General features: G+C 55.4%; 1 protein-coding gene across 5 annotated transcripts in view; it reads left to right on the forward strand.

The window, feature by feature from the left end:
• Positions 1-14199, forward strand: part of PIK3C2B (phosphatidylinositol-4-phosphate 3-kinase catalytic subunit type 2 beta) — an 85529-nt gene extending 71330 nt beyond the window's left edge. For all 5 annotated transcript variants that reach the window (XM_065591532.1, XM_008172673.3, XM_042849024.2 and 2 more), the window contains 18 exons: positions 627-815; positions 1506-1599; positions 1714-1808; positions 2059-2239; positions 2859-2966; positions 3678-3770; positions 4620-4749; positions 6004-6140; positions 6863-7032; positions 7389-7545; positions 8157-8266; positions 8520-8721; positions 9314-9438; positions 10067-10184; positions 10667-10748; positions 11126-11232; positions 11339-11467; positions 11928-14199. In XM_065591532.1, the coding sequence (XP_065447604.1) occupies positions 627-815; positions 1506-1599; positions 1714-1808; positions 2059-2239; positions 2859-2966; positions 3678-3770; positions 4620-4749; positions 6004-6140; positions 6863-7032; positions 7389-7545; positions 8157-8266; positions 8520-8721; positions 9314-9438; positions 10067-10184; positions 10667-10748; positions 11126-11232; positions 11339-11467; positions 11928-12116 (2416 nt within the window). In that variant the 3' untranslated portion in view covers positions 12117-14199. The remainder of the gene's footprint in view (positions 1-626; positions 816-1505; positions 1600-1713; positions 1809-2058; positions 2240-2858; positions 2967-3677; positions 3771-4619; positions 4750-6003; positions 6141-6862; positions 7033-7388; positions 7546-8156; positions 8267-8519; positions 8722-9313; positions 9439-10066; positions 10185-10666; positions 10749-11125; positions 11233-11338; positions 11468-11927) is intronic.
• The last annotated feature ends 2001 nt before the right edge of the window (positions 14200-16200 follow it).

Raw genomic sequence — 16200 nt, forward strand, 5'->3', positions numbered from 1 at the left:
GAGCTAGGCAAGGAACTACAGCTCTGGGAACCCCATGGGTTCTCCGCTTCTGCAGCGTTGCGAGAGGGGAGGAAGTGAGTTTAAAAAAAAAAAAGGATGGCCAGAATGCCGCCCCCTGCAAATGTGCTGCCCCAAGCACCTGCTTGTTTTGCTGGTGCCTAGAGCCGGCCCTGGATCCAGCTTCCTTCCTCAGAAAACGGGATTGATTCATAAGCCACTACATCGCATTGGTCCCAGGATAGTAGAGAGACGAGATGGGTGAGGTAATATCTTTTATAGGACCAGTTTCCGTTGGTGACAGCGACAAGCTTCAGGTCTTCTCTTAGGCAGCCCTACCCAGTCCTAGTAACGGGAGCCAAACTGGGTGTCCGAGGGTTGACTTTCCTGCTCTCTTGTGGCCACTCAGAGCAATGACCCTTTTATTTCTTGTCCAGCTCCTGAGATTCCTAGAGCCAGACTCTGCTCCCAGTAACACCAGTGTCAAGCCCTGTCTTCAGGGCTCTTTGACCCTGGGCAAGTCACTCCCCCACCCCGGGCCTCAGGGCCCCTGTACGTACAGCAGGGATGGAAACGCACTGCCCTCCCAGGGGACTGAGGTCTGTGTCTTGTGCCCTTTGCTGCCCTAGGCTGACGGACGCCGACCGGAAGAGACTGTGGGAGAAGCGCTATTACTGCCATGAGCAGCCTGGATCGCTGCCTCTGCTGCTCACCAGTGCCCCCAGCTGGGAGTGGGCCTGCCTGCCTGATATCTACGCCCTGCTGAAGCAATGGACTTACATGAACCACCAGGATGCCCTCGGGCTCTTGCATGCAACGTAAGCCACTGCCTGGGGAGTCCATCCTAGGGGGTGGACGTGCGGTGGGCAGAGACCGCTCCTTTTCGTCGCCCCAGCCACTCACTGGGGGCTGTGGCTTCTGCCTCTCAGCCCGTCGCCGCATTAAGATGCATCCAAATCCTATGAACATCTGAACGCCAAACAATCCTAAAACTGTGCTGGGAGGGGAGGGGGAGAAACGGGGCTTGTGGGGATGAGGGCACAGGCTGGGCATATGTGGGACGTGGGTTTAGAATCTTCACTCACAGGTTGGGCATGGGGGAGGTGGACACAGACTGGCTATTGCCTACTAGTATTCCCTTTAATATTGCAGCCATGACCCACTGCCTGGTAGTGAGCACAGTAGGGGAGCTGGGGGAACTGATCCAACAGGAATCCTCCCAGAAAATAAAAAGGATTGATAAGGGGACCAGGAGACTTTCTGGAGACAGGACAGACATCTCCGTTCCCATGTTTTGTGGCATTCCCAGGGGGATGATGTGGTTTGCCTGGGAGGCTGCAGCTGTGCTTTCCCCAGTACTTCCACAATGCGCCCATGAGAGGCTGTGATGGCAGCAGCAGACTCTCTGCAGGGACCCCGGTGGTCTCGTCTGCAGGCAGGTGGGCTGGGTTCCTCTGGAGAGAGCCTGCTGTGACCTCCTCCCAGTGATGCGTGGCTTGTGGCTGTAGGTTCCCAGATCAGGAGGTGAGGAGGACAGCCGTACACTGGATCGACTCCATGTCAGACGCAGAGCTGCTGGATTACCTGCCGCAGCTGGTGCAGGTGAGTCACTGAGTCATTCAGACCAACGTGCACAGCCTGGCCTATGGTTAGAGCCAGGCCCGTCCATCTGTCCTGCCTGCTGATGGAGAAATGTCCTTGCTTCTCTCCTCCCAGGCCCTGAAGTATGAGTGCTACCTGGACAGCCCCCTGGTGCGGTTCCTTATGAAGCGAGCCATCTGTGACCTGAGAATCACCCACTACTTCTTCTGGTAATGTTGGTGTGGGTGCTGCAGCCTTTGGGAGGGGTCTGTGCTCAGCTGGGGCCTGCCCAAGTGATGGGGGGTGCCTGGGGAGTGGGCATCCCACCATTTAACATCACCAGCCATGACTTGTCCCCCTCTTAGCCTGTGAGGTACAAGCCCTAGCTCCCCACCCTGGAGTTCCTGCACTGGGGACAGTAGGAATGAGAGGGGTTGGAGCCCCTTGTCCTGACCTCTCCATGCTGCCCTCCTCCCCCAGGCTGCTGAAGGACGGACTCAAGGACTCCCAGTTCAGCATCCGCTACCAGTACCTGCTGGCGGCCCTGCTCTGCTGCTGTGGCAAAGGCCTGCGAGAGGAGTTCGACCGGCAGTGCTGCCTGGTCAACACCCTGGCCAAGCTGGCCCAGCAGGTTCGGGAGGCCGCTCCGTCCTCACGACAGGTTGGTGCTTAGCCTGTACCTCTGGGAGGGGCATGTGGGGCAGGGGAGTCAGACTGAAACTACAAAGCTCAAGGGGCTGCTCGCTTTGGTTACGGACAGCACTCCTCTGTCTGCAGGGAGCAGGCCAAGAGTGCTGGCTGTCAGGGGACCGCCCAGCTGCTCCAGTTACCGCCTCGCCCAGTCGGAGGCGGTGTTGGGAGCCACGAAGGAGTGCTGGCTGCACTTCACGAGTTGCTGAAGGGCCGTGGGATAGGAGCGTTGTTCCCCCTTCTCCTCCAACTCCCATCCCCCGTTGAGGGGCCTTCCACACCCCACACATGTGCCGAGGCTCCCCCAACCTCCTCCCCATAATTGCTTGAGGTCACAGGCACTTCCCTCCGGCTGAGGGTGACCGGGCAGGCCTGCCTAGTGCTGTTCCTTCAGGGGTCACTGAGCAAGGCAGGGTTCCCAGGCATGCACTGCAGCTGGAGAGCGAGAAGCTGCCGTTGGGAAGGGATTGCAGAGCTGCAGCTCCCCCTCAGCCAGTCGATCCCTCCGGGGGCGTTGGTGCTGGAGTGGGTTGCTGGCAGGGCTGTGGGTGGGGATGTGCATGCGAGGCTGTGACCCACGTCTCCGGCAGGCCATTCTCCGAGACGGGCTGGTCCATGTGAAACAGTTCTTCAGTGCCAACGGCTCCTGCCGCCTGCCGCTTAGCCCCAGCCTGCTGGTGAAGGGGATCGTGCCCAGGGTGAGTGACTGAGCCGGGGCGAGAAGGGAATCGGGACCCGAGCTGCTGGTCCACCTGCTGTAGTAGGGCTAATTCCCCCAGGGGCACAGAATGCCAAGACGATGGATTCTAATGAGGAGACCTTTTGCATCGTCCATCCATTCGATTCCCCCTAATCTACCTGCCCCGCAAAGAGCACCCGTACTCGGCCTGTGTACCTTGGACCCATGTGCTCCTGACCCCCAGCCCTGTGTCTCCTCTCCACCTGCCCCAACACTCCAGATCGGCTCCTGATCTGCACCCCATCCCCATGCACCCACCCGCACCCGCCTTGATGCGATGCATCCAGCTCTCTGCCTCCCCCGAGCTGCAGTGCCTGTCTAGCTGAACCTCAGCGTGGGTTTGGGGACATGAGTCAAATGCTTCCAAGGGCCTTGCGTGAGCTAGGCAGAGAGAAGTGGGGTGACTGGCTAGTGCACAAATCCCCTGGCCCGAGGGTTGGGCCTGGTGGCTCTATGCATCCCAAATAGCCAGGGCCCAGAGCTGGTGATCCCTGCAGGGGGCAGGTTGATTGCTGCTGCTGTCCTACTGACAGGGAATTGACCAGAGGGGCCTGTGTCCCCTGGCAGACTGAGATCATAACCCTAGGATGCTCAGGCCTGCAGCAGTGTTCATATCCCCGGGTAGTTCTGGTTCTTCCTGACAGTCTCCTCCTTCCCTCCCTGGCGGCAGGACTGCTCCTATTTCAACTCCAACGCCGTGCCCCTGAAGCTCTCCTTCCAGAACGTGGATGCCCTCGGGGAGAACATCCGCGTTATCTTTAAGGTGAGCCCTGCTGCTGCTGCTTATCTGGTTGGCTCTGCCTGCGCCTCTGATCAAACCGCTATTGCTGAGGCTTCTGGTTCAAAGTGGGGAGGAGCTCATTGCAGAGTATTAGCCAGTAGGACACTTGCCCCCTCTCTGGCTGCTCCTGTCTCTGCAGCAGCTGAGAGACCAGGTGCCTGTCAAACAAAATGTGAGCAAAGGTCTCTGAACTGTGATGGGAACCAGCTCCACCGCAAGCCGTGGCCGCATGACAAACCCTAGTTCCCCTAGAAATGCTCTCACTAAATAGCAAGATGGGGGGCAGGAGGCCCTCTGGATGCCATCAACAGAAGGCACTTGAGTCCAGTTCTTCACCCACAAAATCCCTGCCACAGAAGCCGAAGGTTTAAAAAGCCAATTGGATCATGTAGCCCATGGACAGTGTCGTTCCCTACAATCTATTCCCCCGGGCTGGTGCTCAGTCCGGCTTTCAGTGTCCCAAGTAAGGAGGCCTCCACCCCTTCTCTATTCCACAGTCTAGACCTGACTGTTGGCACCTCTCCCATGATGTTCCCACTCACTCGGCTCCCCCAGAATCGCATCTGTCCCCCCCAAAAGTGATCCCCCCTTTAGCCCCAGACACATTGTGGAAGAGACCCGTCCTGCAATCATGAATTGTGGGGTTTGTGAAGGCTGTGCTGGGCAGGGGCAGCGCTGGCAGTGCCCTCTTTAAATCTGAGAAAAGCCTTTGTGGGGAGGGTGTAGGAGATCGTCCCTGGGAGAGGGAACCCCTGAGAGGGAACCGTGAACTGTTGGCTTCGTGGAAACGCCCCAGTTGTGACCATGCGCCTTCCCTCCTGTGACTGTCAGTGTGGAGACGACCTCCGGCAGGACATGCTGACGCTGCAGATGATCCGGATTATGAATAAGATCTGGGTGCAGGAGGGGCTGGACATGCGCATGGTGATCTTTCGCTGCTTCTCCACTGGCCGGGGCCGGGGTAAGTTGGAGGCCGGGTGTGACGATCTCCCACTTTCCTCCAAGGAGTTCTCTTTGGGTGTTGCTGCTCCTCTGGGGCTGCGATGCTCTTGGCATGGAGACGCTGTAGGGAATTCAGTGGCTGCTGAGCCAGGGTGAACAGCGCATGAACCCAGCGACTGTCCCTTTGGGTATGTCTATGCTGCAGTGTGGATGCGGGCTCTGACACGTGTTTAAGCCCAAACCCCCTTTTCTGGAGGAAGGTGAGGCAGGTGCTTCGAGCGGCGCTTTCTGGAGGTGGCATCCATTGGCTGCTGTAATGGCGTCCCTTGAAGACTGCTGTGCAGCTGTGGCCAGAGAACCACAGCACAGGCTAATATCAGTCAGCAGGTGCAGGGGATGAAGATGGTAGCTCTGCCCCCTGGACCTGTTACTGGGTGTGCCCCGAGGCATCCCGCAAGGCAGGACGGCGGCACAGGCGGCTCGCTGCCCCTCAGTAGTCGGAGCTAACTGGATGGCATTTAACTGCACCTAGAAACCCGGCTTCTGCAGAGTCCTGGGGCATCGGTGCCTGCACATCTATCACCTACTGAGCCGCTGTCAGAGCAGCCACCTGACATAGCCAAGGTCCTTGGCCTCCCGCGAGGCTTCACGACCCTGCACCTCCGAGCAGGCGCTAAACGTCCCATCCCCCTTAGAGCACCACAGGGATGGACTCTCACTGCCACTGTGCCACGGGAGCTGGTAGATATACCCTGGGCTTTCCGCAAGAATTGGATAATCCCAGACTTGAGCTCTTGCCCACGTACCAGTTCGTGAATGGGGTAAATTTTTGACATAAGGGCTCAGGACCCTCTGGCCTCCTGTATCTCTCCCCACCAGTTAAATCCATAGGGATGTACCTTGCCCAAGACTGTCCTGCCTTCCCAGAGTCTTTCCTATCCATGGGAGTTGCCTTACATCTCTGCCACCAGAGGGAGATGCTGTGGAAGCCTCTTGCGGCCTGATTTTCAGAGGTGGATTTTGGTCAGTGCAGCTGCAGACATTCAGCCCTTCTGAAAATCAGGCCCAAGGTGCCTCAAGTCAGGCTCTCAAATTGAGGCATGCAAATCAGTGACGGCTGGCCCCGAACGGTGACCTCTCAGGGGGCTGCTGAGACCTTGGGGACCCAGGCTGGGATCTCTCTGCGCCACTGGGAGCAGGGGGAGGGGTTTGAATGGACCGAGCGAGTGGCGATTCTGGGTGCTGACCCTGTATCTGCTGCCTCCTCTTCCAGGCATGGTGGAGATGATCCCCAATGCAGAGACTCTGCGCAAGATCCAGGTGGAGCATGGGGTGACGGGCTCCTTCAAGGATCGTCCCCTGGCAGACTGGCTGCAGAAGCACAACCCCACGGAGGATGAGTACGAGAAGGTAGTGAAGTGGGATGCAGCGGGGTGACTTTGGAATGGAAAGGGGCCATACAAATCCCTCTATAGGGCAGGGAGCAGGGGTCCAAGGAAGGCAAGTAGCCTCTGTAGCTTGAGATGATGCACAAACGAATGCCCCAACCAATATGCTTAACTTTTTGTAAGCCCTCCACATAAACAACAGCCAACAGATGCACCCTGAGCCTGGCTCAGCCACACGCTTAGCTTTGTTTAGGACCTTCAGTAAGTGAACTTGATCTTGACCTTTTGCATAAACCAAGCCAGCCAGGTGCACCTGTGCTCCTGGATTGTGCCTGCATTTAAGGACAAGCTGGACAACCACCTGTCAGGGATGGTCTAGGTATACTTGGTTCTGACTCAGCGCAGGGGCCTGAACTAGATGGCTTTTTGAGGTCCCTTCCAGCCCTGTGATTCTGTACCCACAGATTTGTTTATATGTAGGACCTACAGCAAGAGTGCAAGGTTGTTTTTTTTTTAATTTTTTTTAATTTTTTTTTATTTAATGCTTTGTTACTTAAAACAAGTTCCTGGTGAAGGCGGGTGGGGGAGCTGAGCAGCATTAAGTGCCCCCCTCCACCCCACGGACCAGGCTCGCTCCTGAGAGTGCGGGACTAAACATTCCCATGCTCTCTCCCCTTCCTCTCAATTCCTTTTTGAAGTCTCTCTTCCCCCCTCACCTGCTCTAACCCCTTCTCCCTCTCCCAGGCGGTGGAGAACTTCATCTACTCATGCGCCGGCTGCTGCGTGGCCACCTACGTGCTGGGGATCTGTGATCGGCACAACGATAACATCATGCTCAAAACCACTGGCCACATGTTCCACATCGACTTCGGCAGGTTCCTGGGCCATGCCCAGATGTTTGGCAACATCAAAAGGTGGGTGTCACCCACAGGAGCCTGGCAGAGGGGTGAGATCGCTCCCATTGTACTACATGCTGGAGCAGAGCTTAGTTCTGGCTTCCTTGACCAAACATCATCTCCCTGCAGCTGTTGTGCTGGGGATGGCCATGTTTCTGTGAGACTACAGGGCTACAGTTTGTATTGTGGGCACAGTGGTTTGGAAGGGCTGCTGTGCGGCTGTCAGGGAGCCTGGCTGTTCCAGGCTGGATCAGGGTGTGTTGTGATGGATGCAGGACAGACTGGAGTGGCTGTCTGTTCCATTTCCCATGGTCGACCCCTCTGCTCCACTCCCTGTGCTGATTTGGGCACGTGTGTCTCTTTCTGTGGTGCAGGGACCGGGCCCCGTTCGTCTTCACCTCGGACATGGCCTATGTCATTAATGGTGGTGACAAGCCCTCCAGCCGCTTCCATGACTTTGTGGATCTCTGCTGCCAGGCGTACAACCTGATCCGCAAGCACACCCACCTCTTCCTCAACCTGCTGGGCCTGGTGAGAACACGGGGGGGCTGCCCTGATCCAGGCACCGGGGCGGCTTTGCTCTCGCTGGGTCTCCAAAGAGCGGGCCACCCTCCACGCCCAGGCCTTGAGATGCCTCCCACCCCCAGTGGTGGGAAATTCCCTCCCCCTCGGAGTCTGTAGCTGCCTCTTGGCCTCTCTGGTTCTGCCCCCTACTCTGGGCTCTTGTGTCCCATCTGACAGTACTATGAAAGCAGTGTGCTCTACCCTTGGGGGGAGGCATGTGCTTAGTGTCCCGCAAGCACCCCTCTGGCTGTCTGAAGTGCAGCGCTGACTGCCTAATCATACGGCGCTCACCCGGCCGTCCTCACCCATGTGGGTGACTCGGATCCAGGCAGACACACCCAGCATTGGGCTGGGCTCGCTAAGTACATTTCATGGGGCATGGATGTGTGTTATGGGGAGAGGGCCCTTGTCCCTCTCCACTGGAGGAGTCTTCAGTGGGGATGCTGGACAGGCCATCTAGACCCGCACCTGGGCCATGTTTACTGTAGAGGCCCCGGGAATGGCTAGTCCATCTCCCTCTCCCTGCTCCTTCCCCACCTCTGGGCTCCTGGCACTGACCTGGCTGCCCTGCTCCCCAGATGCTGTCCTGTGGTATCCCGGAGCTCTCCAACCTCGAGGACCTCAAGTACGTCTACGACGCCCTGCGGCCACAGGACTCCGAAGCCGACGCCACCACCTATTTCACCAGGTAAAAGGATGCAGCTGGCGCTGGGTGACAGATGGGAAAGAGGGGGCCCCTCTGTCACCAGGGAGAGACGGAAGGGCCTTCAGTGGCTGTACACCCCACTCCTAGGAAAGGAGCCAGGCTCTTTGTGTCCCAGCAGCTCTGGTTGAGGGGCCCTTGTGCACTCAGGAGAGTTTAGGGGCCAGGAGTGTCATGAATGGCAGCTGCCTTTTGGAGTCCCCCTCTCTCACTGAGACGCTGCCCTCCCTCATTGCAGGTTGATCGAGTCCAGCCTGGGCAGCGTGGCCACCAAGCTCAACTTCTTCATCCACAACCTGGCACAGATGAAGTTCACAGGCTCGGACACCCGCCCCGTACTTTCCTTCGCCCCCCGCGTGCACACGCTCAAGACATCCGGCCGGATCCGCGACGTCTTCCTTTGCCGCCACGAGAAAGTCTTCAACCCCAACAAAGGCTATGTGAGCGCTGCAGCTCTGCTTCTGCCGGGCCTGTGCCGGGGGGAGATGAGAGATCTGGGAGAGGGATTCTGTGCTGGGGGGTGGGTTTGGAGGAAGGCCCAGTCCACTGCCATTCAGAGAAGTCCCAGGGGCAGAGACACAAACCAAATGAAGGCTGCTGCAGCGTTTTCCTGATTCTGGCCTCGCTAGGAATAGTTAGTGGTTTAGAGGGGGCAAACCCTGTTCTCTGGCGGAAGGGAAATGTGGGACCTGTCATTGGATGGCTGCCCTCACACTGTATGATTTGATTAGAACCCAGTGCTTTCCACTTACCCTTCCATGACGCCTTCAAAGGTGACTTGAGTGTCTGCCTCCCTTCAGACGCATGTTCCTGAAAACTTTCCCCAGCCTTTAACTGGGTCTGAAGTGATGCCAAAAGAAACAATTTAACCTCCGTCTGATTTCCAAACTTCTTGCATTTCAGTGCGTGCATAGTGGGTCTGATTCTGAGCTAATCTGGACGTCAGGTGGGCTACTCCCGATCTGTACTGGTGTAAGTTAGATTAGACTCAGGCGTGCAAGCGATAACCGCCTCTGCCTCCCTGTCTTGCAGACGTACATCGTGAAGGTGCAGCGGGAGAGCCCCTGCGAGGTCACCTATGTCCAGCGTACCTTTGAGGAGTTCCAGGAGCTGCACAACAAGCTACGCCTCATCTTCCCCTCCTCCCACCTGCCCAGGTAGCCCTGCTCTCTTCCTCAGCACTGCTTCTTGTCCCATCCCTGAAGAAAAGGGGTTGACTACTCTGCAGCTGGTTTGGGGCTTGGTTCATCTCTGGGCTGGGGCATGCTGGGAGGGAGGACGCGCCTCCCTGGCTTGCTTTACCTGCCTCCAGGCAGCACCCACGAGGACAAGTCTACCCCTATTGTTCCCCCCTTCCCCCGCCATGCTGCTTCCTGACTTCCCCTGACCACTGTAACTTGACTCAGCCCACTACAGCTCTCCCTGGCTTCAGACAGCATCCACCCAGACTGAGCCCTTCTTGACTCTCTTGGAGCTGAGAGATACCTCTCAGGATCCAGCTATCCTTGGCTTTAGGACCCTCCCATCCCTGCCCACCAGTTTTTGCTGGCAGCACGTGTCCAGAATGGCCTGGAAAGTCCTCTAGATTTTGTTGATGAGAAACAATCAACTCAGCACCATTGTGGGGTGATGTGCCTCACACCAACACTTGCTGCCTCTGGCAAGAGCAGGTCACTTAGGGGCATTACTGTTTCAGCAGTGCATTCTGCTGCCCTGGATTGGAGACTTGCTAACTGTTCTCTCTCTCTCTCTCTCTCTCTCCTGCACACACACACAACTGGTCAGTTTCCCCAGTAGGTTTGTGATCGGCCGGTCACGCGGCGAGGCAATGGCTGACAGGAGGAAAGAGGAGCTAAATGGCTACATCTGGCATCTGATCCACTCAGCCCCAGAGGTGGCTGAGGTAAGATTCTCCGCTCAGCGCCTCTCAGTCCACAGTGGAGAAGGTTGATCCAGCGTACACGGCTTAATGGATAAGTTCTAGGAGGGAGTGTTATCTAGTGAGTACAGCAAGTGACTAAGGGACAGGATTCCTGGGCCCTTTTCCAGACTGTGTTAGTGAGAAGTGGGCAAGTCACATCTCTCTGTGCCTCCGTTTCCCCATCTGTAAAATGGGAACAGGAACACTAGCTTTGATCTCAGGTGGGTTGTAAGTCTTAACTTAATTCCAGGTTGTAAAGTTCTTTGAAGATCAGACGCACCATCTAAGTGGTGAGATGTTCCTCTGGCTTGGGATTCTGGAGGATGGAAGGTGCTATATTAATAACTGATGGTGGAGTTACGTATCTTGCTTTGAAGTGTGCAGGACATGCTTACGGATGGAGAAAAGAGAGCCTGTTACCTCTGTGTGATACAAGCCAGACTTGTGCTATTCTTGCCTTGCAGTGTGATCTTGTGTATACGTTCTTCCACCCCCTCCCGCGGGATGAGAAGGCTGCAGGCACCAATCCAGCTCCAAAGCCCACAGGTATCACTATTCATTGTATATGGTCCATCTAGTCTGGTATGGAGGCTAATATCAGGCGTGTCAAAGGGAAGGTGTAACACACCCACACAATGTACCTGTATTGTGCTGTACTAAACCACAGTGGTAGATTCCTTCCTGACCCCTTGATGGAGCAGGAGAATGAGAGTCGAAGTAGTGGTTACCTAAGGGAAAAACAGCCACGCCAGGGGATTCCATTAAAGTTCTTTTATGCTTCTTCCTAAGAAGCTGGCACGTGGCTTAGCATTGCTGCTGCACAGCTGTGTCGCTGCTTGGTCTCTGGCCTATGCTGGCCTCTGTCGCTCACTCCCTGCGCTGGTAGGCACTGCACACTATCTCTGTCCTTTGCCTCTTTCCAGATGCCACGTGGTCTCGACCCATCGGGAAGGTGGGAGGGGAGGTGAAGCTGTCCATCTCTTACAAGAACAACAAGCTCTTCATCATGGTGATGCACATCCGAGGCCTGGTAGGTGCCTTGTGTCCCAGCAGCAGCTGTGGCCGCTGCGCAGGCTCTGTCTGTGTCCTGGTGCTGTGGAAATGACTGGGGTTTGTTTGGTGTCTCCCTCTTGTAGCAGCCTCTCCAGGACGGGAATGACCCTGACCCTTATGTCAAGATCTATCTCTTGCCTGACCCCCAGAAAACCACCAAGAGAAAAACCAAAGTGGCTCGGAAAACCTGCAACCCCACTTACAATGAAATGGTACCGTCTGATTCCCTTTGATGCTCATGGAAAGAGCATTCAGCTGTGATGGGGTTAGGTTAGATCTAGGGCCAGCTAAGTGAATCTTTATCATCTTTCCAGGACGGGGGTGGAATCCAGTTGCCTGCCACTACTAGTGCACTGGCTGGATTGCTTGGGTCAGTAGGGATCAAAAATCACTGCTGACTGAGGAACGTTCAGCAACTTGTCAAATGAGCTGGTGTGTCAGACCAGTTTCCCGGGAAAAGGGCCCATCTCCTATCTGGTCCTCTCAGCAGAGAGGCCAAGCACTGAATGGCTCATGGAGGCTAAGTTACACTCTCCCTCCAGAGCATGGTTAAGGCACAGTAATGGGGCAGCAGTAGGGATCCCCCATTCTGTAACAGAGAACTTCCTTCTCCAGGCTGCCAAGGTACCGCGTTCTGACCGGTATTGGCCTTCCCCATTCTCTGTCTTGCAGCTCGTCTACGACGGGATTCCCAAAGGAGACCTTCAGCAGCGGGAACTGCGCCTGAGTGTCCTGAGTGAGGAGAGCTTCTGGGAGAACATCCTTCTCGGGGAGGTCTGCATTAAGCTCCGGGACCTAGACCTGACCCAAGAGAAGATGGGCTGGTTTGAGCTGGGCTCCAGGAGCCAAGGGACCATGTGAGGAGAGCGGCAGTGTGTTTGGAACCACGCCAGTCCTGCAGTGCTAGTGCTAGGCCGTGGGAATGGATGCGAGTCCCAGGAGTTGTATCCTGGATCCAGATGGATTTTGTTTTCTGCAAGCGGGAGCTAGAGACACGTTCTCTCTGCAGATGAAGGTGTTCGTTTTTTGGGGTGGTTTTTTGTTCCATTTTCCCTGTAGAGACTGGGAACTCAACATCGCAATAGGAAATCCTATTGTGACTTGAAAAGGCTGCAGTAGATTTTTTTTTTTTTTTTTTTTTAAGTTTACCTTGTGTCAAGGGAGCAACAATGAGGGAGGGGGGAATATTGGGGACACTTTGTTTTTCTTTGAGATTTTTATTTTTAAAAAATAATGAAAAGTAATTTGTGTCCAGATGGGACATGAGGCTTTGATGAGAAGAGACCTGTGGGTGGGGAGGGAGGAGGGATACTTCATCAGTAAGGTTCTTATTGGACTGTCCCTAGGGAGTTTGTTTAAAAATAATGTAAATATCCATAGGAACTTCTGGGGGTGGGGGGAACCTAAAGGCCACAAGCAGTGGCTAAGCCCTCCTTGTCTCTGGGTTAGGAGGTGGTGTGCTAGGATCCAAGCTGCCTCCTCTGTCCATCTCAGAGAATTTGCTTCCAAAGGAGAGCTGTATAATTTGTACACGTGTAGAGCCTTCTGTTCTGGATTCCCGCCAGAGGGCATGCAAGCCTGTGAACCCTGCTCCTGGGGAATGACTGTCAGGGTTGATTATCTCCCCTGCCCCTTGCGAAAACTCCAGCAGTATTCACTTTGATTCCAGCTGTGCTTCCCTCCCCACTCCCCATGGCCCTTTACTCTGGCTTTGTGGCGATGCTGGGTATTCAGGAACACGACTTTTACTATACTTCACTGTCCATGTTTTTCTTTCCCCTCTCCTTCCCTGCTCACTAGATTGAATGCTTCCACGAGAGAAGCAGCAGCAGAGACTAGGCGAGGGGCTGGGCTGGGCTAAGCCTTAGGAGTAGAGGCAGTCAAATCTTGGAAGCGGGAGATGATTTTTATCCCTCGTTCAGGTGACTTCTGGAAATTGCTCCTTGGAACTTGAGATTCCACATGAAGGAGCTGGTCACTTGGAGCTCCGCCCCATTGTACCAAATGGGGTGGGGCTTGTGCAATGCCAATCTGCCCCTTTGGGGAGGGCGGGGCTTGCTGACCAATCCGCTAAAGAATTACGCTGGAATTGAGCACCGATGCCATTTCTATTGAGACTTCTCCACACCTGGTATGTGAGGGAGAAGGAGCCACTGGTGGTCACGCAAAGAGCAGAGGGGCTATGCTCTTCCTCTCGTCAGCCTTTCAGGGGAGAGAAACGTTTGTAGAAGATATGATTTTTTTGTTTGTTTTTGTTACATTCAAATTGTGTGTGTCTGTGTAGAGGGGAAAGGAAATACCCCCTTCTTAACCTTTTTTGGTTTTGAAAGATATGATTCCCATTTTAAAAATGATTTTAAAGGATGTCCGTTTCCACTTGGTGTCAGAGGGGGGAGAGCAGGCGCGAGGGCTCCGTCCATGGGGCAGGCAGGATGGTGGGGTTGCCCTAAACTGCAGAGTTCAAGAGACCAGGTGCCTTCCACCCCAAGCAGCTGTCTTCCTCCCTTGTCCCCTTTTCCCTCCCTCCCCCCCAAGGTGTCAATGGTGCTTTGTTTACAGTGAGAATTCCGTAAACAGATGAAACGTTTCTCAGGATCGAGAATATGAACTTATCTTTATATTAAAAGTTTTAAATATTGTATCTAGTAGGTGAATGGGTTTAAATAAGCTGGGGGTGAGGAAAGGATCCCCCCCCCCTCCATGCCATGCTATCCTCTAGTTGCAGATGTGTCGGAGGGTGGCATCTCTGAACCTCCAGCGGTGGGTTTGGGAGAGGTGCATTAAGGAGATGTCCTCGAATTTAGCCAAGTTCTTCAGTCAACGCTCTTTCCCCCACCATCTGTGTCGGGGTGCACTTCGGGCTCCTGAAGAGGCACCTTTCAGATACCTGTATCTCGCTCAGTTGTAAAATGGTGGCATTAAAATAAAAGGAAATGAAATGCAATGGAAGAACGTGTGGCGTCATGAATCCCCAAAGCCGGCGTCACAAGAGTGGACCTGCCAGTTGTGCAGCAATCTCCGCATTCCCGAATCAAACCGGTGAGGCTGCACTCCTGCCCAGCTCATGGCAGGCAGACACCATATCTCTCTGGTTCTGGGACATGCTGGAGAATGGGAATGAGATATGGAGCCTTTTGCCTCTGACATCAAATCCCGACCAGCTCAGTAGTGAGTGAAACTAGATACCAAGTGAGGGCCGGGGCAGGGGGTGAACCCGGCAACCGCCTCCCGCCGCTTGCCCATGGGCCGCACAGTGGGCCGCGTGTTGTGCAGGCCTGGTCTAAGCAAAGGGACCGCAAAGAGATTTAATCCAAAGCAAAGCTCACGCTCAGCCTCCCAGAAAACAACGGGTCCGAGTCTCCTCTTACTCACCCCAGTTTGACACCAGTGCAGCTCCCCTGACCTAAATGGAGTTACTCCTGATTTACACCTGGGTGAGAGAGGAACGGGGCCCCGGGGGGTTACTCCTGATTTATACCTGGGTATGATCAGAATCAGGCCCCTGCTTCCCAGCTGGGGAGACGTCTCTACCATGTGCTGCAAACACGAGATGCAAGATGAAGAAAAGAGCTCCTGAAATTGAGAGGGGCACTGCCCGTGGGCATCAGCCACGGTTGCACTGAGCATCAACTGCAAGGGCAAAGAGGGGATTGGGCCGAGCTGGCATCCTTCCAATGCAGTACTCCAGGAACAGTACTCTGGGTGGGCAATCGATACCTTCCCCCTCCCCGTGCAAGGGTTTCCAAAAGGCCCAGGCCCTACTTACGTCCTCCAGGGGTTTCTCCTCCTCATACCAGCATCACTTTGTACTTGCTCTGATATGGGGCATCTCCCCTCTATACCTCCACTTGCCCTTTGGCCCCCTGCCATCCCACCCCTTAGCCACATTACACCGGGTTTTCTCCTGTGCGGTCAGCCTGCTGCTCCCCATCATCTTCCCCATCGGCACCTCACCCTCTGGAGTCACCATTTCTCCATGCTCGTGTCAGGGTAGCTGGCCCTTGTGTTTAGGCACAGGGGAAAGCCATGTTGTGTGATCGTTGTGGGGAACAAAGGGCAACACTCCTAGTTTGCAAGAGATTGGAGGAAGAAACACAGGGAGCCTGCGGCTCACATGCTGCTCAGCAAGGGAGATAGTCACAGACGTTGCCATGAACACTGGCACTCACTGTGTAATGTACTGGCTCTGTGTACAAAGAAGCAAATGTGTGATGGTGTCCTCTAGTACAGAGGTGGGCAAACTACAGCCCGCGGGACCGTCCTGCCCAGCCCCCAAGCCCCCAGCCCCTCCCCTGCTATTCCCCCTCCCCCGCAGCCTCAGCTCGCTTGCTCTTCTGCCGGCACCATGCTCTGGGCAGCGCAGCTGCAGAGCCAGGTCTGACCCAGTCTCTGAGCTGTGCGGTGGCAACGGCATGGCCTAGCTCAAGCCGGTGGGCATCAGGAATGAGAGGAGGGGTTGGATGGGGGGGGGGGCAGTCAGGGGCAGGGGTTCCGGGGGCAGTCAGGGGACAGGGAGAAGGGGTGGTTGGATGGGGTAGGGGCCACAGGGGGGCAGATAGGAGGTGGGGGCCGGGCCACAACCCCCTCCCCTAACCGGCCCTCCATACAATTTATGAAACCCGATGCGGCCCTCAGGCCAAAAAGTTTGCCCACCCCTGAGCTAGTAGCTGAACCCACAAGGTAGACCTATTACATCTGCCAGCTAAAGGAGATCTGCTTTAGCTTACACAGCAGAGGCCTGTGGCTTTAGAGATTGAAAGGCCAGGGATTTACATAAGCCTCAAAACCTCCACCCCATTGGAATGACTGGGTCCCTCTCTGCTACTCTCCACTACTGCCCTGGGGTTCTTTGCGGTTGCACAAATCCAGACTACGTCTCCCTAAACCTGCTCCCAGCACATACAAGCACTGCATTACTTGCTCTCTCAGCTGTGTGCAACAGTGC

This window comes from Chrysemys picta, chromosome 4 (assembly GCF_011386835.1).
Source record: "Chrysemys picta bellii isolate R12L10 chromosome 4, ASM1138683v2, whole genome shotgun sequence".
In the NCBI taxonomy this organism is placed as follows: domain Eukaryota; kingdom Metazoa; phylum Chordata; order Testudines; family Emydidae; genus Chrysemys; species Chrysemys picta.